Source organism: Plecotus auritus (genome assembly GCF_963455305.1).
Source record: "Plecotus auritus genome assembly, chromosome: 3".
Classification (NCBI taxonomy): domain Eukaryota; kingdom Metazoa; phylum Chordata; class Mammalia; order Chiroptera; family Vespertilionidae; genus Plecotus; species Plecotus auritus.
Genome location: NC_137772.1, coordinates 202,323,918 through 202,347,157, shown reverse-complemented (window position 1 = coordinate 202,347,157; position 23,240 = coordinate 202,323,918). Strand labels below are relative to the sequence as shown.

The 23,240-nt window shown below is 43.3% G+C and overlaps 1 protein-coding gene across 2 annotated transcripts; it reads right to left on the bottom strand.

Annotated features, from left to right (window-relative positions):
* Positions 1-1,704: 1,704 nt before the first annotated feature.
* On the bottom strand, positions 1,705-22,575 carry GPR19 (G protein-coupled receptor 19). Of its 2 annotated transcripts, none has more exons than XM_080663122.1 (2): positions 22,249-22,575; positions 1,705-5,097 (listed from the first exon to the last, which is right to left on the bottom strand). In XM_080663122.1, exon 2 carries the CDS (start codon positions 5,079-5,081, stop codon positions 3,828-3,830), a length of 1,254 nt encoding a protein of 417 aa, XP_080519248.1. In that variant the 5' UTR covers positions 5,082-5,097; positions 22,249-22,575; the 3' UTR covers positions 1,705-3,827. The 2 variants fall into 2 exon arrangements, with proteins under 2 accessions (XP_080519248.1, XP_080519249.1); XM_080663123.1 differs by having other exon boundaries at positions 3,408-5,058; positions 22,249-22,471.
* Positions 22,576-23,240: the final 665 nt, after the last annotated feature.

Sequence of the window (23,240 nt, the reverse complement as noted above, 5' to 3'; positions counted from 1 at the left end):
GACAGGCATCTGAAGAGGTGGTGGGCTCTGACTGCTGGCCACAGTGCCATCAAGCGGCCATTCTGTAGAACAGTTGGACAAAATCGGTTTGCATTTCCACTAATGGCAGCACCTTAAAGTCAGCTCTGTTCCAGGCAAATGAGCAGGGGAACGGAACAGCGGGGAATTGTTTCTACTCTTCATATTCTTCTGCACACAGGGAGGATTTTATCTCGAATACATGAATCATGCCACGGCAAGCAGGATGGCGAAAGGATATTGGACTGGTAGTAGAAGGCCTTTTAGTTTTCCCCTACTTTGACATCTGTTGATCTTAATTACCTCTTCTAAACAACGAGAGTCTTGTGCTAGGGTCTCCCAACATCCCTTCTCCTCTAAAAATCTCTAATTCTTTGCTTCTTGTACATGTGGTTCTTACAGAGGGATGCACCCTCAAAGTTGATGCTGGTCAGGTAACTCCAGCAGATCTTGGGTGTGTGGCTCTGAAACTGAATTGGGGCAGGTAGCAACAAGGCTGGAGAGGTGTAGGGAGGGACTGTGCCCACCAAGAGAGGTAAAACTGCCAACCTTATCTGGCGAATGACTGCTCCCAATGCCTGGTGGGTAAAATTGTTCTTCCTGAGCAAGAACTCTGGCCCAGGGAGTCGGCTCCAGGCATCCTGGGTAAATCTGTGCCGGGAGGACCACAGGGAAGCACATTTGAGCAGGATGTGCAAGTTGGTTACATGAATGCTTTCACTGAAGATGAGAAGAAAGGGAGAAATTCAAATTCCACCTCAAAGGATGCATCCCTCTCCCTTCCTCTGAGTCTATGGGAACCTGGAGCCAGGGAGGAGAATTGCCTCTACTATGAACCCCACCACACCCCCCATTCTCACTTTCTTGAATTCCTGTTTGGAGACTACGTGAATCAGATTCATGGTGTGCATCATCGTGTACTTGGTAAGGAGACTGGAGTAATTCTTTCCAAAAGCCTGCCTCCCTGCGACTTATCCCAGGTTCTTGACAGGCAAACGTAAGGTTCTTGTGTTGCTGAGACTTATGCAAATATTTATCAATCTGGGCAATATATCTGATTTTCTCCAGTTTCAGGATTAAGTGAGACAATAGGAATACTATATATTAAACTAAACTAAGATATAGTGAATTATCAACATGCTGAGAGATTATAGCTGCATTTTCAGAGGTCATGAGATTTTGGTGCTCTCTCGATTATAATTTAACACTTTAATTTGTCATTATTTGGGGGCATTTAAAAACTAGTACTTTCTATAACAAGAGTTTTTATGAGATGGTCTCACTGAATTTCTACTTACTGGGTAAACTCATAGAACATTAGAGACAGGATAGAGCTTAGCAATTTTCTGGTCTCTTTTAGTTTAAACTGAGACCTATAACATACATAAAAATAAATTAAAATGAATTAAGTTTAACTATTTATAATCTAACTTTAAAAAATAATATTCCATTTAAAAGGGCAGAAAATAAAATCACTTCTATTTTTTTAAACAAGTTTATCAAATCCAAGGGCCAGGTGAGATAAACATTGGCCTCATTTTGTCATTTTCAGAGTGCCATTTGCTCAAGGAATAAGTAAGAATATAAGGAGAAAGAAGAGGAAGGAAAATATAGCTATTACTTTTATCTTTTGAATGCATTGAAGGAAGCACCACAACTTATAAACATCAGCTCTGTAAATATTTTGCAGATTAAATGCTTTATTGTTGTTCTTTGCTTCAAATATCAAAGCCAATCTCGTCTAGTTTCCCTGTGTCTGGTGAGGTGGGAAGGTACAGGGTTCTGTGTCTCAGAAATTCAGCACTACAGGTCCAAGAACCTATTCACGGACAAGGAAAAGGTGAGGGCCAACTCATTAAATTTCATCTAGACTCTCCTTTTAAGAATGGCCAGCTTTGCCGAAACCGGTTTGGCTCAGTGGATAGAGCGTCGGCCTGCGGACTGGGGGGTCCCGGGTTCGATTCCGGTCGGGGGCATGTACCTTGGTTGCGGGCACATCCCCAGTGGGAGGTGTGCAGGAGGCAGCTGGTCGATGTTTCTCTCTCATCGATGTTTCTGGCTCTCTGTCCCTCTCCCTTCCTCTCTGTAAAATATCAATAAAATATATTAAAAAAAAAAAAAAAAAGAATGGCCAGCTTCTCTTAGACCTTACACTTCCACCAAAGCAGTAGCCAGAAAGCCTATGGAGGCCTGGATGGGTTTGGCTGCTCATGTGTTCTCTAGAGACACTGCTGTAATGTCAAGGAAAGAGCAACCTACCTGCAGTTAAGGAGCTGAGCGCAAGCACCAGCTCTGTCACACTCCGACTGGGATATGCCACATAGCTTTGAGTCCCAGTGCCCTCATTGATAAAACAGAGGGGGTATAAAAAAAAAACACAGGGGGGATAATAAGTACATCACAGAATTCTTGAGAGGATGAAATGAGATAGTGCAAAATCACGGGACTGGAATTATTATTTGCAGCTCTTGGTAACTAGGGTGTGAAAATGCATGCTAGTCTTGTCTGTAAGCCCTTTATTGTTTTAATAAGAACACTTTAAAACTGTACTGGTCCTAGATTTGAAATAACGGGGACCTGCAAGCCAGAGAAGAAAATCTCGAGTTATCACAGGCAAAGAAGAGTTGAGTTTGGGAGGGTATGATGATGTGTCCTGGAGAGAGATGTGGGGAGCAGGCACTGGCTGGAGAAAAGGCCTCATGTCTGAGTCTCTAGGGGAAAGAAGAAGGTGCTCCTTGCCCTTGCTGTCCTAAGGAATAGGGTTAGGACCAGGCAGCCAAAGGGCAGAGCACAGAGAAATGCCATCTGCCATTCTTCCCTTTGGCATTTTCTGGGGCTGCCTAGCAAGGGCACCAGCCCATTTGCTTGAGTTTAACTCAAAGAAGGAAAGTAAATGGTCTAGACCCGTGGTTGGCAAACTCATTAGTCAACAGAGCCAAATATCAACAGTACAACGATTGAAATTTCTTTTGAGAGCCGAAAACCGACTTCTGCGCATGGGCCAGGAAGTTTCAATCACACTGTACGTGCGCACCCGCACATGGTATTTTGTGGAAGAGCCACACTCAAGGGGCCAAAGAGCCGCATGTGGCTCGTGAGCCGCAGTTTGCCGACCAATGCCCTAGACACAACCTAGAAAGGACACATGTGTGAGAAAAACATCCCATTGACTTCAAATTTTTCAAGGTATCACCCGCTGCTTAAGTGAAAGGGAAATGAAAGAGAGAGGGGGGATTAAGCAACTCTATAAACTTTCTCTACAAACCCTGATTAAAATTCAGTCACAGAAGACTGTCCAGCAGTTTCAGAATATCTCCAATACTGTACGTGGGGTGCTTTCTGGACAGTGATTATTTAGAAGAAGGTAATGTAAAAACATATACAATATTAACACTTCCTAAATGGTCTTTAATAAAAAAAAAAATACAAGCCTCTGAAATGTGTGACAGAGAGGATTCCATTTAAAACAGAAGCCCATGGTTACAGCATTTCAGTAGGAAGAACAAAAAGGAAACAACAAAACTAGGTTGATTCATTAACCTGTGTGTATGGTTTACGCTTTTCGAATATAATGGTAAATTAAAAGTAGAAACACATTCTCTCTTTTGTGTATGTCACTAGTATAGTAAAAGGAGCTCAAGGTGAAACAGTACCTAAAATTAAAACTATAATCAATAAGTGAATATACTTTACAAAAGAAAACATTTCCCTCAGAAAGTTGATTGAAAAAATATATAAATAGCTTCCATTTGTATAGTCAAAGTTTTTAATCTCTGGCACATAACAATAATCGAAAGAATTCTGAGATTTTAGACAAAAGTGTTTGGTGGATTTGAGTTAATGGGCCAAGCAAGTTTCTTTTCCTTGGCTTCTCTGTCAAAGGAATCATAGATTGAGTCTTTGGTTATCGTTTTGGCCATGGGAGGGATTTCTGAAATTCCCACATAGTTTTTTTTGGCCATCCTCGAACTGGTTGTGATAGTATAGGCATTGCTTCGGTAACATTTCATCGAGGACATGCAAAAGGTCTCTTTCATTCCTCTCCTGAAACTAGCATTATAAATGGAATACAGAGTAGGCTTAGAGGCTGAAGAACTAAAGGAGATGCACGTGATTGCTGCGAACACAAGGGAACTTTTCTTATAGTCTCGTTCCTCGGGGTGCCACAGCTGAACCACATGAAAAGGCAGCCAGGAGAGCAGAAACAATAGGTTCAAAATGAGGAACATCTTGACCGTCTTCACTTTTGTCCTTGGGACAATGTTCATTGTCCTCCTCACAGTTCGGCCATCAGTGCCTATTCTCCAAATATACTTTACGACCTTCTGGTAAAATAAGATTATGAGGACAGATGGGATCACAAAGCCCACCAAGAAATGGATGACAGTATAGGCAGTTCCCTCCCAGGAGGAAGGGAGGAAATAATTACAATGGTTGTCCCAGCTGGAGCCGTAGAAAAAAAACGCGGGGGTCACAAAGGCTGCGTTGAAGATCCATGACGCTGCAATCATTTTCTTGGCTTTTTCCCTGGACACCTTGAAGCTCAGAGGATAGACAATGGTATAGAACCGGTCTATGCAGATGGAGAGGAGGACATAGATCTGGACGCCCGGGGTGAGATACTGAAAATATCGCACCATCTTGCACATGGCGCTGCCAAGTGTCCACTTTCCAGTGGTGAACTGCAGCAGGACGAAAGGCGAGCTGGCGATGCTGATGAGAAGATCGGCACACGCCATGGAGACCACAAAGTAGTTGGTGGTGGACTGAGTCCTTCTACTCCTATGGATGACCAAACAAACCAGGGAATTGCCAAAGACAGAAAACAACCACAGGGTCCCAAACAAAATGCTGGCTGTGGCCACTTCCCCGGGTTTCAGTCCGTACTGCAGGTCTGTTCTGTTGCTCATCCAGCTGTGCTCCTCATATAATTCCGCCAGGTCATGGCTTGGCGGAGGGGTGGCTGTTTCAGGGCAGCTGTGGTTTTGGAGGGGCACCAGAAGTGTCGGAATAACCACAGGCGGCTTGCTGTTCTCCATCCTGTGAGCAAAAACCATATTCATTTTTTTTCTCTTAGTTCTGGATAAGAAAAAAAGAATGAAGCCTCCTGTTAAAATGGTGCCATCGAGCTCGATTCCTAAGGCTAACAATCTTATTTGGACACTTAGATTGGTTGTCATTTGTCAACGAGTAGGACTCTTGCATTGGCAGGAAAACGTGACTACTACCCAGAACAAACGCTGGCCCATTTCTCTTTCATTTTAGGCGCTGTTTTAGCAGAGCCCAGCGCAGGCTCTCTTTGGCCTCACCCTCTCTTGATCCTTAGTCAAATGTGGTAAAACTCATTCCAAGCCCCACTCCTCATTATATCCTTGTCCCCTCCACTCACTGGGGATAACAGAGTGTTAGAGAGGCACAGTAAGGGTGTTCCCCTCAAGTGAAGAGCTGCTGGAATTCTGGGCAAGTGAGAAGCTCCTGAATGTTGTCACACTAAAGCAACGAGGCTGCAAGAGCGGAAAACTCAGGCTGATGGAAACACTCAGATGTCAGCTACAGAGACAGCTAACAGGAATCTGTGAGTACAGGCTGGCCAGGGACTCAGAAGGATCCCGTCCTTATTGCAGAATTTCCATTACAGAAGCATTAAGGAAGCCCATGAAGCCACCGTGACACTTCTGCATGAGCCAGAAGAGCTCCTCATCTAATGACATCTGATAGTGGCTCATGTCCTAACAGCTTGCCACCTGCCAATTTGTTGGTGCTATTCTCTAGTTACTGTTTCATAAAACGTCGCATTGACTGAAGAAAGAACATACAAGATGTCTTCTAAAGAATGTAACCAGGCTACTAGAAACCTTAAGGCTTTCAGATTATTAAAAACAACCAAATATAACTGTTACTCAGCAACTTTTTAAAAGCTTATGATCCTTCGATCTTAAAAAATATTATAAAGTTTAACGATAGTTTTTGTACTCTTCAGTGAGAAAAAAAAAGTTACACTTTTTATTAGGTTAAAAAAAGATTGTGTAATTGTGGGCCATTCTATTAAAATTGAGGTGACTGGTGGCAGTGGGATCATTGATGTTTAATTTGGCTGCCTCTAACCGGAAAGAGAACGCTTAGCAGTTGAATCTGTAATAACCAGAGCAACTCCATTGGGCCTGCGGCACTGGGTGGGGCAGGGCGCTCAGGCAATAGGCCCAGTGCCCCTCCTGGTGGGCTCCAGTGACTACACCTCACAGAGAAACGTTTCTGAAGTTCTGGAGGTGGAATGAATAAACAGTTCTTAATGACCCATTTCTCTGTGAAGGATTTTTGCACAAATTTGTGCGGGGAAGAGGGTTTTTCATATACATCGTCCTCACCATGAAACCACAAGCAACAGAAGTCTGGAGCTCAGGACGGTGTGCTAAGTGCCAGCTCCATGTTACCCTCAGGCTTTTTTTGGGGGGGGGGCGGGGGGAGAGGGAGGGAGTGGTCCATGAGGCAGCCCTACTTAATTTCTCAAAGAGAAATGTAAGGTAATTAGACATCTTGACTGCTAAAAGATCTTTAAACACAGCTGGCCAGATGATAGTCAGTTGTAAGAATAGCAACCATGCCCTGGCCGTTTGGCTCAATGGATAGAGTGTTGGCCTGCGGACTGAAGGGTCCCGGGTTTGGTTCCAGTCAAGGGCACATGCCCGGGTTGTGGGCTGGATCCCCAGTGGGGGGCGTGCAGGAGGCAGCAGATCCATGATTCTCTCTCATCATTGATGTTTCTATCTCTCTCTCCCTCTCCCTTCCTCTCTGAAATCAATAAAAACATTAAAAAAAAAAACAACACTAGCAACCATACTTTCCATATAAAAAAAATCAGGATACACAGTCTAAAAACAGAACATACGATCTAAAATTAGCACTGTCCTAGAAAATTTAGAATGCATGACCCTCCTACTTATACAATGGAAATAATCGTTTTACCTATATATTACTATGTGTAAAACCTGTAAGATGCCAAAAAAAAAAAGAAAGCGAATTTTAAAAAATATTTCAAGTTTAAAAATAAAACAGACAAGCACTTTTTCAGAAAGAAAGGGCTGTTCCAGACTGGGGATGCCTGTGGCCTAAATAAAATGGGAGTATGTGGCACAGGCACTTCATAGTCAATACACTCAACTAGAAACCTGTCAACTTCCTCTTGTTTCTCTCAAAGCAAAACTCTGCTAAGAGAGGTGAAACTCTAGTCTAGCTCACCCCTAGCAACCACAGCCCTGCCAGGCCTTCTTCCATGTTTCCTCCAGCTGCTTTACGCCAGTGCGTCTGCCGGTTTTGGCAGCCCCACCCCTTGGATGCTCCGATGTGGGACAAGGGGGTCTGGGGAGTTCCTAAGGCTAGGTCTCCCCTGATGATGGCATGACTTTCTGACTTGACCTAAAATTGCTACAGCTCTGTTTATTCAGTCAAAGAAAAACAAGAAACTGTGCTGGAAACAAAGATAAGTGAGACCCATAAAAGGGTAGATGTATAAACAAACTGTCTGCCATATTATAACTGAATTCTATAATAATTATAATTAACTGCTAAAAACAGATAGGGAGCTAAATGCCAGAGAAAAACAGGGTCCCAGTGTTGCTTGGCATAGGAGGAAGAAATGCAGCGGCTTTACAAAGGATGTGGGCTTTGGGAATGAATAAGACTTCTTCAGAAAGACAAGGGAGTTAAAAAAAAAAAAATGCTCCCCTCCCTGCAAGGGTGAGAGAGAGAAAGAGCCTGTGGAATGAATTTGAGGGTCATCTTTCTGGGTTGATCTTTGTTGGGCCCTTTTCCCCTTAGAGACATAATTTCCTGCAGACCTTACCTCCCAGAGTACACAGTTTCTAAATGCCCTACAATCACTGACCTACATTTTCCCGATGGTTATGAGAGGCTATCTTTTCCACATTTGTGGCCAGACAGTGGATAGGAGTATTAACATATCCAGAATGGATGTGGTATCCTTATCCATACAGCACTTTGTTAGCCCTTTACTACAGTATTTTCCATTTCTTTTGCTTTAGACCAATGGTTCTCTAGCTTAGCAACATTGGACTTTCCCAGGGAGCTTTAAAAAAATATTGACGCTGGGGGTCCTACCCCAGGGACTCTAATTAAATTGGTCTGGAGTGCGGCCTGGGCATGGGGATGTTTCAAAGTTCCCCAGGTGATCCTGACGGGCAGCCAGGATTAAGAATCACAGCTTTAGAATTACTTCCAAGTTTCTGTCCTTCCCCACTAAACTATGGCTCCTTGGAAGGAGAGTATTATTCTTTTTCCAAGCTCTACAGCCTCCATTGAAGTTCGCTACATTAATAATTGCTTATTAAATATTTACTTAGTCGAACCCCTGAGGACAGAGAACTGAAATACATGACTCCTACTCTAGGTGGCTCTGCAAGGAGAATTACAAGCAGAGAGAGAAAATCGCTGTATATTCTTGGGGAGCTGGCCCATTGGTGACCATGGAGATAGAGGAAAACAAAAGAGCAGGGCCAGTGAGATTGAGTCACCCGGGTCCACTGCTACGTGAAAGAGAACTCTGATGTGAGGGAGAGAGAAGGTGGTTGAGGAGTCCTCAGGCAGACTCCTGCACCCCTCTCCTGGAAAAAATAGTCTGCCATGTTATAACTAAATTCTAGGGCCCCAAAGTCAAATTTCAGAAAGCTTTCTCTGCTCCATTAATTTGGAAATAAATACATCTTCAATGGATGCTTTGGAAATACCAGGGCTGCTTAATTAGTAATTATGTCCAAGTCATCCATATGCAGTAATTTTAGGAGCAACAGGAAAGACTTCTTCACCTCTTTCCTGCTCAACCTTTCTCTTCCCAACCAGTTCTGAGCCCGCCATGTGACACACACCACTAGGTTAAAATGTGTCTCTATAGTCCTGGCTGGGGTGGCTTAATTGGTTGAGCATCGTCCCATGCACCAAAAAGTCACCGGTTCTATTTCCAGTCAGGGCACATGGGCAGGTTTCAAGCTTGATCCCCATTCGGGCTGTGTGTGTGATGCAGCTGATCGATGTTTCTCACTCACATCGATGTTTCTCTCTCTCTCTCTCTCTCTCTCTCTCTCTCTCTCTCTCTCTCCCTTCCCCTCTCTCTAAAAATCAATAATCCATTAAAAATCTAAGAGAGGAATCACTCGTCTATAGGGCTCTAAGAGATACATTTCTTAAAAATATTGTTTTATTGATTTCAGAGAAGAAGGGAGAGAGAGAAACATCAATGATGAGAGAGAATCATTGATCAGCTGCCTCCTACACACCCTCAACTGGGGACTGAGCCCACAGTATGGGCATGTGCCCTGACAGGGAACCAAACCATGACCTCTTAGTTCATAGGTCGACACTCAACCACTGAGCCACATCGGCTCAGTGGTTCTCAACCTTTCTAATGCCGCGACCCTTTAATACAGTTCCTCATGTTGTGGTGACCCCCCAACCACAAAATTATTTTCGTTACTACTTCATAACTGTAATTTTGCTACTGTTAATGAATCATAATGTAAATATCTGTGTTTTCCGATGTTCTTAGGTGACCCTGCTAGCGGTTCACGACCCACAGGTTGAGAACTGCTGCTGTAGATCCTAAGACCATCAGAAAACACAGATATTTACATTACGATTCAAAACAGTAGCAAAATTACAGTTATGAAGTAGCAACGAAAATAATTTTATGGTTGGGGGTCACCACAACATGAGGAACTGTATTAAAGGGTCGCGGCATTAGAAAGGTTGAGAACCACTGGGCTAGACTAAGAGATGCGTTTCAATATGTAAGTGGGGAAATGGTGGATAGGTTGACATGGTGTAGAATTGGGGATTGGGAAGACTTCTGTAAAGATGGGATCCTAAGAAACCTGGGAGGGGAATATGTCTATCACTTTATATTATAATTTTTATTTTGAATATTTGTCTCCCCATTAGGTTATAAATTCCTTGAGGACAGAGACTATGTCTTTATCTGCATATATCTGGAGCATATAGATATTAATAAAGGTTTATTGAACAAGTAAATGGACAGATATGCTAATAAAAATGACATAGTGTCTGAAAATAAGTAAGCAAGAGGATAGCAAATTATTTTAAAGTCATGCCAGGACATTGTTAGATGTCTTCTCCAAGGATTAATTCTCTGGGACAAAGTGTCTGTGTTTGATTTTGCTATTTACACAATATGACTAGAGTCCAGATATTGTGAAGTTACATGTGAACATGCAGACTTCTGTCCAGCAGGAAAAATAACCCTAAAGGTTATAGATTTATTGCCCGGTAGGACATTAACCAGTTTTGTGACTATATTGCAATCTTATGCTGACATTGTTTAAAAGAAAACAAAGCACAAAGCCCTATAAATACCCATTTCTTCAGATGCTCTTGGAATCAACCTTATTGGTTCTTTTGGTAATAAGTTAATAAACCTTTCACATGTTCATTCTATATGTGTATGAGAGTCATGATTTTAACTTTGGAAAATCATATTTGATGGGTGGATGAATGGATGAGTGACTGTACGCTAATGAGAGGACCACAATGAGAAACAGAGGGGCCCAGATGACAAACTTTGTTCACTTTGCAGTTCTGCCAGGGGCTACTCCTGGCTCAGCTCATTGACTGCTGGTTTGGTTTCCTTCGGATTCAAAAAATCCGAGTGATTTTCCCCCCTCCTGAAATTATAAGGATTCACAGACATTCTCACAATGTAGGAAGACCATTTTCATTTCTGAGATTTGCTTAAACATTTAATGTCAAGCTAGAATTTGTATGATATTGAATTTTTACATGATTTGGTTGGGGGGAACAAACAAACATTTTCTGTAGAATGGGAAGTATCTGCTAGACCTAAATAGACCTAAATACATAAGGCTGTTTATTAATGAGCAGTAAGATGAATTACAATGACAGTAGTTATGACATCAATAGTACCAAGAGTTGATACTTACTTTGTGCTTACTATGTATCAGATATTTTGTTTGTGTAGCCCTTGGAGATAGCTCTATTTTACAAGTGAAAAAACAGAAGTTCCTCCCCAAGCACATACAGTTGGAAAGTGGTCACCCTTGGACTGCCTCACTCCACAGCCTGTACACTGAACCTCCACCGTGGATTCATGCCCAGGGAGGCCACAAAGGGCTGGATCTGAATTCAGAAGGTCGAACTGGCTGTACATGGATAGGTCTTTCTTAACTCCTCAATCAAACGTAGGAATATAAAGTGATCCCCCACAGCCTCTTAACCACCCACAGATACATCTGTTCAATATGCTAGCTCAGAAATATGTGAAAATCACTGCCCCCATATACTGGATGGTGGCTTAGCAAAGTTCAGTAGATGCGTTGATCTGGAAACACAGCCTTTCTTCGGAATAAAAAACATGGGAGTTTTAGAAATTCATTATGAACGATGATTAACTGTTGCCTTTTAAACACATAATGAAAGCAGAGTCTATACCTCATTCTGAATTGAAGTACAGAAAAAGTTTTATCAATTGCTATTACTCCAAGTAGGAAATCATTTTTATTTTTTAATAGTTTTACTGTAAGAAAATACCATAGTGGTAAGACATTTTCTCTTAAGCTTTTCATTGTTAGGTAGGCTTGATTTGCCTATATACGAAAATGAGGACCGCCTGGAGCAGGCGTGAGCTGGGGCTGGCTTGCATGGGCTCCCCAGAGCCAGCTGTGCACATTTCTTCCAGCTCCAAGTTCAATGACATCGCGTTGGTATCGTGAATCAGCCACAGTAGGACTAGTCACACCACAGAAATGGACAAACACTATATAAATCATGTTTTTCTTCCTGCAGAGGCAGTTAGAAGTAACCTTCACCAGCCCACTAACTCTAGTAGTGTAGGTTTTACGGTGCAATCTGTCTCAAAGCTCTGAACCTACACAGATCCCTGGATTTATGCTAAATGGCTGAAGAGGCCATATAGGCCCTTTGAAAGTTTCCTGAGTGGTTATCTTACTTTCTGGCCCTAAGCTGTGGACACTGAGCTAAGTGCTTTACGGAACGACATCAGGCCCAGGCAGCCACCGGCATGACTGTGGTGGGGGACCCGGAAAGCCAGAGAGGATAAGACAGGTTCTCACAATAGGCCACCCACATAGGGTCACCAGATGAAATACAGGATGCTCAGTTCCATGTGAATTTCAGATAAATAACAATTTTTAGCATAAGTATGTCCAATGCAATGTCCCATACATGGTGTCCTGTGTTTCTATGGTAGGTAAATAATAACTCAATAAAGCTATTTTTTAAAGGTAGTTCTGGGACCCTTGCCTCCCTTTCTCACTGTGCTTCAGGTAAGTGACAGGTGGTAATACAGGAGTGCAGCTAGGAAGGTGGAACCAAGGCACAGGGTTCCCCAGCTGGGAAGAGTGCACAGCCCCAGGGGTGGTCCCAAAGCAGCAGACCCACCAGCCTGCAAGGAGCCATACCAGGTCAGGCCATAATTCCATTTCTGCTCTAATCTGACGGGATCCAAGGCTACAGGGACCATCACACAAATTTGCTCTGTATAAGAACCCCAGGACCCAGGAAGAGGAAGAGAGAGAGTCCCAGTAATGTTTGTCACGGACTCTCCCATTAGCCTGGTAGGATGAAGACTTGCCCTTTTTTTGGCAGCTTGTCTTTGTTTTGTTTTTGTTTTTGTTTTTTGCTTTTCAATCACAGTAGACATACAATATCATATTCGTTTTATGTGTACAACATAATTAGACATTTATCACTTACAAAGTGATCCTTCTGATAAGTCTAGTACCCATCTGGCACCATACACAGTTATTACAGTATTATTGACTATATGCAGGCTTGCCACTATTTAAAGGAAATAATGTGTGGAATAGGCAGAATGGCCCCCCAAAGATGTCCACACCCTAGTCCCTGGAACCTGTTAATATGTTATATTTAAAAAGGGACTCTGCATATATAATTAAGGTTATAGAATTTAAAATGGGAAAATTATCTTGGATTATCCAGGTAGGCCCAAACTAATAAACCCCTTTCTCTGGTTGGTAGCAGAGAGATGTAGCAGAGGAAGAGACAGATTCTACACATAAACGGGAATTGACAAGCTGTTGCTGGCTCTGAGATGCAAGGGTCCACCTGCAAGAACCAGGAAGGCCCGGCAGGCATGGCTCAGTGGTTGAGTGTTGACCTATGAACCAAGAGGTCACAGTTCAATTCCCCGGTCAGGGCACATGCCTGGGTTGTGGGCTTGATCCCCAGTAGGGGGAGGGGAGGTGCAGGAGGCAGCCAATCAATGACTCTCATCATTGATGTTTCTATCTCCCTTACCCTTCCTCTCTGAAATAAATAAAAATATATTTTAAAAAAGAAGGTCTAGCCGGTGTGGCTCAGTGGATAGAGCGTTGGCCTGTGGACTGAAGGGTCCCGGGTTCGATTCCGGTCAAGGGCATGTACCTTGGTTGCGGGCACATCCCCAGTAGGAGGTGTGCAGGAGGCAGCTGATCGATGTTTCCCTCTCATCAATGTTTCTCACTCTCTATCCCTCTCCCTTCCTCTCTGTAAAAAAAATCAATAAAATATGTTTAAAAAAAAAAAGAAGAAGAAGAAGAAGAAAGAACCAGGGAGAGGCCTCTAGGAGTGATGCCCTTAGTCCTATAGTTATGCCCAAGGAAATGTGCCCTTAGTCCTGAAACCACAAGGTGCTGTATTCTGCTAACCATCACAATGAGCTTGGGAGGGGAATCATCCCTGGAGCCTCTACAAAGGAATACAGATCTGACAACTCCTGGATTTCAGTCTCTGAGACCAAGCAGAGAAACTAGACAAGCACACGCAGTCTTCAGACCTGTGACATAAGGGACTGTCTCTTAAGCCACTAAATTTGTGATAATTTGTTATAGTGGCAATAGAAACTAATTCAACATAGCATTTCTTATATAACTGAGTGTGAAGACTAAAACTTATACCAACCATCCTATCACTTTCCACTACCCTACCAGCATCTACTAGAATATTAGAAATCCTAAAAGGCTTAAAGAATGTAGTGCTTTCTACTTCACCTTAAACATTGGACTAGGGACCAAGAAACCTGGGTTCTGACTCCAATTTAAGCACTGAACAGCAAGTCAAGGGACACAGGTCTTCTTCTTTTTTTTTTTTTTTTCAGTGTAAGGAAAATTATGCACCTTAAGTAAATCAATCTCTCCGAATCCCTGTTTCCATGTCCAAATGTGAATGAGTTGGTCTGGATGATTTCTAAAGTCATTTTAACTCTAGGAACTAAAACTGATAGGTAGACATTGTAATGAGCAACACACCTCCATTTAACTTATAATCTACCACCCTCACTAGCAGAGAGCTCACACTGAGAGTGCATTTTGCCAGAAAGAGAGGGAAGTTGGCTGGAGCTGCTGGGTCCCAGCACTGTAAGCCTTTGACATTACAATAAACATTCTTTGAATACCTGCTGCGTGCTCACTGAGTTAAAGAAGAGGCAAACAGTTGTCTTGGAGCTAAATGTTCAGTTTCATTTCCAAGCTCTGTTTCAGTTCACATCTCCAGTAGTGTAACTTGAATAGGAAAGAGTTGGGGGACAAAGACCAGACTCGTTACACTCACAGGAAAGAACTGTACAAGAAATGCGATTTACAGATGTTTGAAAAGAAGGTGAATGATCCATTATGAACCGAGTATAAGCACTGACCGGGGAGTTACTAAGAACTCTTGTTTTTCAGAAGCACTTAGATTTGTCTCACATCAAATCCACATCAACACTGGGCAAATTTCATCTGCACCACTGTCCGCCACCCAATTTTTCCAAGAAAGCAACCTTCAAGTTCATGGAGCAAAAGTTAGATTTGAATTTGCATTAACGTATATTTTTCATGGGCAAATTATGCACCTATGTATCACTGAAAATATTGTTGAATGCATACTTGCCTATGTTTCACATGGTTAATATTAATTTTAGTGCCATATATTTTTAGACATTTTATAGGTTAAAATGCTACTGCTGTCATTTCGCAATGCTTATTTTCATCCTCCCTATATATCATCTAATCACCTACACCAATAATTTTCAATTTTTTTTCTTCAGAGAAAGACATGACAAATATGTTCATATGTGTGACATTCCCCAATAGATATATCCAGAATTATCTGCAACTCTAGAAGCTCAACCAATAACTCCAATACTTAATCTTCAACCTAAGAAATCATGTTGAAAAGGAAATAATTATACAGATATCCTTAAATTTATAATTAAAATTTAAAAATAAATCACTGGCAAACTTGGATAGTTTGTTTATTAGGAAGTGATTACTTTTGTCTGGGACACAGCAATCTATTTTGATACTGTGGTTAATAAGCACTGCCCTGCTATACCATAAGTGACACCTGAAATCTGAATTCTTGAAGGCTGAAGGGTGCCTAGCACAGAGAACCAGGAAAAAAGTAATGAGAGAGAGAAACATGGTTATTCTCCTCACTGGTCAATGGTGTGATTCGATAAGCTTGTTATAAATGTCCACCTATGAACATTTCTCTGTAACTAAACTCCTACCTATGATCTATAAAGCCTTTGACATTCCAGGATGGTTTCATAGCCTGCACCCAAATTTGAAGATGCATTTCCTTCTTTAGATGTGGAAGAAAATAACTCTATGCACATTTTACATATAAAGAGGCTATACAGTGTGGTGGTTGAGAACATGGGCTCTAGAGCAGTGGCTCAGAGGTCATTTTACCTCTCAGAGGACATTGGGCAAAGGCTGGACACATTCTTGGTTGTTACAACTGGGGGAGGAAGGTGTTACTGACATCTGGTAGGCAGAGGCCAGAGATGCTGCTAAACATCCTATATAATAAAGAGGTAATATGCAAATTGAACCTCATGCCCTTGAATAAGATGGCCGCTCCCATGTGGTCAAAGATGGCTGCCACAAGATGGCCGGCAGGGGAGGGTGATTGTGGGCAATCAGGCCAGCAGGGGAGGGTAGTTAGGGGCAACCAGGCCAGCACGGGAGGGCATTTGGGGGGGACCAGGCCTGCAGGGGAGGGCAGTTAGGGGTGACCAGGCCGGCAGGGGAGGGTAGTTAGGGACCACCAGGCCAGCAGGGGAGGGCAGTTGGGGGTGACCAGGCCTGCAGGGGAGGGCAGTTAGGGGCAACCAGGCCGGCAGGGAAGGGCAGTTGGGGGTGACCAGGCCTGCAGGGGAGAGCAGTTGGGGGCAACCAGGCTGGCAGGGGAGGGCAGTTAGGGGTGACCAGGTCGGCAGGGGAGGGCAGTTGGGGCAATCGGGCCGGCAGGGAAGCAGTTAGGCGTCAATCAAGCTGGCAGGGGATGGTTAGGTTGTGATCAGACTGGCAGGTAGGCAAGTGGTTGGGAGCCAGCAGTCCCGGATTGTGAAAGGGACAGTCGGACATCCCCCAAGGTGTCCCAGATTGGAGAGGGTGCAGGCTGGGCTGAGGAACACCCCCCCCCCAGTGCACGAATTTCATGCACCGAGCCTCTAGTTCTATAATAAAGATGACACCCCCCACACCCCAACAAAGAATTATTTAGTCCAAATGCCAAAAGTGTTGAGGTTGAGAAACCCTGCCCTAGAGCCAGCCTACCTGGGTTTCAAATCACATATTACCTATGCAGCCACCGCAAGTGACTTAGCATCTTTGTACTCATGAGCATCTTCACCAATAAAATTAGGATAATACCAGGACCCACCTTATTGATCTGTTGTGAGAATAAAATATAAGAAAGGAGCTAAGAAAACTAACATCTGGAACAGAGCAAGTGCTAAGAAAACATTTACTTTTGTTATTGTTATATTAGAGGCCCAGTGCACCGGTGGGGTCCCTCAGTGTGGCCTGCGGCAATCGGGCGGAAACTGGCTCTCCAACATCCCCCGAGGGTTCCTGGATTGCGAGAGGGAAGTTCTCAGGTGACACACCTGGAATTGGGCTCCCTCCTCTCTGGTTCCAGGTGCATCACCCAAGAAGTGCAGCTGCCAAGTCACCACAGCTCAGCAGCTCCTGCGTTGAGTGTCTGCCCCCTGGTGGTCAGTGCGCATCATAGCTACTGGTCAGAGTATCTGCCCCCTGGTGGTCACTGCGCATCATAGCTACCAGATGGACAGTCAAACAGTTGGGCGGTCGCTTAGGCTTTTACATGTATAGATGCTTTGGGGGAAAAACAGAAGAAATACACCGAAATTTTTAACAGTGGTTATTTATAGGTGGTGAGATCATAACTGATTTTTATTTTCATTATACTACTCTATATTTTCCAAATTTTCTTGAACTGTATTTTTATTAATCTAATATCCAAAAACATATATATATTTTTTGTTAATCCTCACACAAGGATATTTTTCCATTGATTTTTTTAGAGTGAGTGGAAACGAGGGGGAGACACAGGGAGAGAGAAACATTGATGTGAAAGAGACACATCGACTGGGCTGGGACTGAGCCTGCAACCGAGGTACATGCCCTTGACTGGAATCAAACCTGCGACCCTCCAGTCTGCAGGCTGATGCTATAACCACTGTGCAAAACTGGCCAGGGCCCAAAAACATACATTTTAAAAAAGAATGTAGACTTCACTTGTGACATAGTGGAAAGAGCACAGAATTAGAAAGACAGACTGAGGAATCTCAGAGGAAAGGTTGGGTGGAGGGGAGGCTGGGGAGAGATTAAACAGGGAACTCATATGCATCATATGCACATATGCATAGCCCAAGGACACAGACAATAATGTGGTGAAGGCCTGGGAGGGGCGGGGATGGGGTGGAGAGAGTCAATGTGAAAAAAACAAACGAAGGGGACATCAGTAATACTTTGAACAATAAAGATAAATTTAAAAAAAGACCTAGATTCAGATCCTGGCTTTCTTTGCTGTGTGTGAGTTTGAGGAGATGAGTTCATCTGTCTGAGCTCCAGTTTCCTGATCAGAATTTGGGACTAATCATGTATATCATAGCGCCTCCATCAGGATGAACCAAGAGGCATCCAGTGGGTAGGAACGTCTGCCGAATGAAAGACTCCAGGAGATGAATGCTTTACAAGTCTAGCCAAGGGGAAGTGACTCTACACACAGGGAAAGAGAATCATGATGGTAACTCCCCTTTTGCTTTTAAAGCCATTCTCTCAGAGAGGGTACCTCTCATCCCATCCCATTTTGTGCTCTGGTTCATAGAGAAGAAACTGCATCCACTCAGGTCTTTCCTCCTCCCTATGTATACACTTTAGGAAAGGATCTGATAATCGCGCTGGCAAGGCGTGACTCGTTTGGCAGCGTCTACTAGTGGTGGGCAGGTTACTGTGACCAAAAGGCAGGGCGGAGGCATCCCTTTCTTGTATCCTTCACCCAAGCTCACTGTCCCTCTTCTTTTTTTAAATAAATCTTTATTGTTCAGATTATTACAATTGTTCCTCTTTTTTCCCCCCATAGCTCCCCTTCACCCGGTTCCCACCCCACCCTCTGCCCTTACCCCCCCCCCCACTGTCCTCATCCATAGGTGTAGGATTTTTGTCCAGTCTCTTCCCGCTGTCCCTCTTCTTATTTCCTCTTTCATGCCTAGCTTCCAAGTTCAAAGCCTCTCCTCCAGAGGAAGGCTCCACTTTCTCTCTCTTCTGTCTTCTCCTGTTCAGCTGGTTGAGAGACTGCACCTTTTAGATTCGAGAGGGATGAGTAGGAAGCCCAGGTAGGCTTCCAGGTGGAAGCCTCTTGTGTGCACCAGCCTACCTGGTATCTGAGAAGGCCTGCATGAGTGCGGAGGGGACGGGGTTGGGGGAGGGGGGCGTGCGGCACTTGCTTCCAGCAGCAGGGCTGTTTCTTTTGCATAGTCCACTCAGCAGATAGCAAACACTGGAGGTAAGGAGGATGAGTGAATAGGATTCAGGGATGCGTACCTCATTCACAAGCCCCACTCTTCCTCTCCTTAATGAATTAGATGGAAAAAATAATAGGAAAGGTTATATTTGTGACTATTTTAACCCTAATTAGTCTATTAACTCGAATTCAAATACTAAGCAATCTTTCAAATACTTGGAGACAATCTTTTGTAGTCCGTTTGGGAAAGGCTGTCTGGCTCTGACCTACTCTGACACTGAAGATCCCAGGGTTCTCTCGGGAGGAATCCTGTAGCTCTGTGGGCTCTTGGGCAGCATTTTGGGGCACTGGGATTCACAGTTGATTAAGACAAGGCTGCCCGGGGAAGGAACTGACCTTCTCAAGACATTAACTCTCAACCCAAAGTGAATTATTTCAATGTTGCGAAATAGTGCCAGGCAAAACCTCAGAGATGTTAGTGGTGCCTCCATCTAGATGTAAATAAAAATATCAGAAGACATAGACAACTGTATGGTGGTTACCAGAGGGAAGGGGGTAGGGAGTAAAGGGTAAAGGGGGCCAAATATATGGTGACAAAAGATGATTTGACTTTGGGTGGTGGGCACACAATGCAATATACAGATGATGTATCATAGAAATGTACACTTGAAAACTACATAATCTTATGAACCTATGTCAACCCAATAAACTTAATGAAATAAAATATCAGAAGAATTTCATTCTAAATATACATAATTCTAGAGGCCCGGTGCACAAAAATTTGTGCACTGGGGGGGGGGGCAGTCCCTCAGCCCGGCCTGCACCCTCTCGCAGTCTGGGACCCCTTGGGGGATGTCCATATGCCGGGTTAGGCCCACTCCCCAGGGGATCGGGCCTAAGCTGGCAGGTGGACATCCCTCTGGTAGCCCAGGAGTCCTTGGGGGATGTCCAACTAATGGCTTAGGCCTAAGCCACAGTCAGACATCCTTAGCACTGCCAAGGAGGTGGGAGAGACTCCCGCCACCGCCGCTGTGCTCACAGCCCGACTTGTGGCTGAGCGGAGCTCCCGCTATGGGAGCGCACTGACCACCAGGGGGCAGCTCCTGCATTGAGCATCTGCCCCCTGGTGGTCAGTGTGCGTCATAGTAACCAGTCGTTCCTGGTCATTCTGCCATTAGGGTCAATTTGCATATTACCCTTTTATTATATAGGACGCCAGGGGAATTGGTAATCTCCAAGAAAGAATTTATAGGTATGTCTTGAACTCTAATGTGCCATTGTCCAGGGTCAATCTAACTATAGCATACATAAATTTCAGGCATAATTTTTTCCTACTGCACATTTATCTCTTCATGATCCTCCCTATAAACACATGCAAAACAAAATAGGCATGGGCCCCAAAATGGCTCCTACCAGGCCCCAAACTGGCAGAATGTTGTCAGTCTTGAGTCTTCCCATTCTTCATCTGCAAATATATATGGGAAGCTTACCATAAACCAGGCCTGGTGCTAAGTGCTAGCAATCCAAAGATGGAAGGGTACAAGAAGCTCCCTTCAGTTGACCAGATTAGTGTGAACGTGTTACTTATCCCAGGGAAATGTAGACTTTAGCAGGGATGAAAGGCTTAATCTAAAGGACTAACTAAAGTTCAATACTGTAGGGCACATAATTACTCCTCAAAGTTTTTTCAATGAAACCCTGAAGGGAAACACCTCATTTAGTGAAGAATTTTACAAATTTTAGACTCCTTTCCCTTATCTTCCTCTTAGTATCTTTGACCTAGCAAATTCTCTTAGTTTTCCCACAGCATGTAAGAACAAGATCAGTCATCTTTTATTTCATAAGGGCCAGAAGGGAAACTACACAGACCAAAGGAAGAAAATCCTTGTATCTCGGAAATTTCCAGAAGTTAAAAAAACACCCAAAAACTTCCTCATTGTTCCTTAAAAACCTAAAATAATTTACAAAGAGAGAGATCGATTCCCTTGTTTTAAAATATATTATTTTAAAGGAACATATCTAATCAGTTTGATATCATAGTTTATGTTCATAATTTTATAAGCGTTGAATCTGTTATATTGGAACCCGGGTAAGTGCTTTTAAAGAGCACATGCTTAGGCTGGATGGAAGAATGTTTCTAGGTTTGATTTTTTAAAAATCAACCATGATGTAATTCCAGATTTCTTTTTTTCCTTTAGACATCATTTGGTCACCATAGTAACACAGTGTTTTACTACCAGATATCTATACAGCACAAGGGGAAGAGAACAGGCTATTACTTACTGGGTTATTTGGGGGTACAAAATGTGACTATTGGGATAATTCAAGATTAAATATAGATTTCACTGGGGATCTGCTTTAGCCAGGCAAGCTGATTCAATCTTCTAGTAGCATCAACTGAACAAAATTTGTAACCAAATCAATTACTGACATCATCTGAAATAACACAAGCAGAGAAGCAGCATGGTTCAACGGTTAAGATCATGAACTCTGGGGTCAAGTTTCTTGTATCCAAATCCTGTTCCTACTATTTACTAGCTGTGCGACATTGAGAGAGTCCCCTAACCTCACTGTGCCTTAGTTTCTTCATCACCAAAATGTGGGTACTAATAACACCTCCTCTAGAGGGTTATCATGTGGATTACATGATTGATTTTTGTGTGCTTAGACTGATGCCTTACATATACTAAGAACTTTGTAAGTATTTGTAAAATATAGACAAAGTAAAATTTATACTTGTTAGCTTCCTTCTCTATGCTGGGTAGAAATGGTCAAGATACCGAGATTTGAATACATGGCAGATTATTTTAGTCTGTAACTTTGGGAGATTCCTTTGAGAACTTCACGGGGGCCCTCTTGGTAGCTCTTCTGTAAGGCTTGAAATTCGGTGGTAGTCTGCTGTCCTGAACCAGAGCTGGAAACTATCACAAGCCCTCCTGGTATCAGGAACATCAGGAGGAAGAGGATTGCACAGCACAAAGAAACAGCACGCCTGCCCCCTCATCTCCAGAAGCCACTGCCAACAACCTCTGGGAGCATGAGCACAGAATAAACAGCTGGAGAGGGATGAAATAGGATTTTATTTCAGAGACAATGAAATCTAGTTGGTTTCAGTAACATTTTTTTCCTTCTTCCCAGATTCAAAGAAAAAGATCGTTTTCATCAATGACTGCTTTGTTTTATGAATTACCACTATACAGAATTTCCATCTGTTTCTTCAACAGGCACTTACTCTGGTGAATTATTCATTTTGCAGAACTACCTAGGCATCTTTGCAGGACCCATAACAAAACTAAAGCCCCTAACCAGCCAATAAGCCAAGACAAGATCCCCAAATTGCCTGGAAAAAAAAGGTTTTATGTTCTCTAAGCCGAATTTCAGCCACAATACCGCGGGATCTCTGGCACATACCTCCATCCGGACTTGATCTTAGAGCCAGTCTCCTTGGGTCTTCTTGGTCAGCAATAGCCCTTGCATGGGAGTTTGGAGAATGCCATAAGCCACCAGGAAAGCTTGGGAACACATTCATATCTGTCCTCTGCCTTTCCCTTGGCTCACAGCCCGCTTCCTGGTAGGGAGACAAGATGACGCTGTGCAGGGTTGACTGTTAAACCATCTTCCCGCCCCCAGCCCCACTCTCTGGGTGCCCCTCCCTTCTCTTTTCCAAGGCTCTGGAATGTGTCACATGGGAAATGGATCATGTGGCTCCAGGGGAGAATGTGGCCATCTTCTCTCTCCCTCCCCCCCCAGTTTTCCTTTCGGGAGCAAAGCAGCAGAAATCTCTAACCTGATTGGCTCAGGCCAAAAATCTCCATATGAAAAGGGAAGATTCAACTATCCAAACCTTCAGCATTCTCTACTTAATTTTTTGTTTTCTTTCTCATCTGAATGTTTTAGTCTGGGCATTCAGAGCTGCTTGGTAGGGTTGGAAATGATGCTTTCTCCCCAGCCCCTTTCTTTCCTATTATCAGTCCCCTAACATGACAAGGGGTTCCCTAGCCAGCCTCCGGAGCCCCTTTGGCACATCTGGGACAATGGAGTATTCAGCACCACGGACAGCATTACAACCCCTACAGTGTTCACTAAAGCCATTTTTAATTCATTTAACTCTCAGGTAAATAAAAATAGTTTTAAAATATTTCCCTGAGGTCTTTTGTCTAAATAGACATCAGGCCAGCCATATATCTAAGGGTCCAGTTTCCCTGTCTATTTACGGTTACTTTGTAAATACAAATATAATTTTTATATAACATTAAACCCAAAGGGCATTCCGTATCTACCTCCTTCTCCCACAATCCATCCCCACCATTTAAATATTCTCGATGTTTTGGAGGAATTCTCATAACACAATTTACAATACGCCCATATGTCTATGCTCACGGAAAAATCTCAGAAATACATAG

What these genes read in the sequence shown, in the direction of transcription:
- GPR19 (XM_080663122.1), bottom strand. Translation starts at nt 5,081, where the DNA reads ATGAATATGGTTTTTGCTCACAGGATGGAGAACAGCAAGCCGCCTGTG.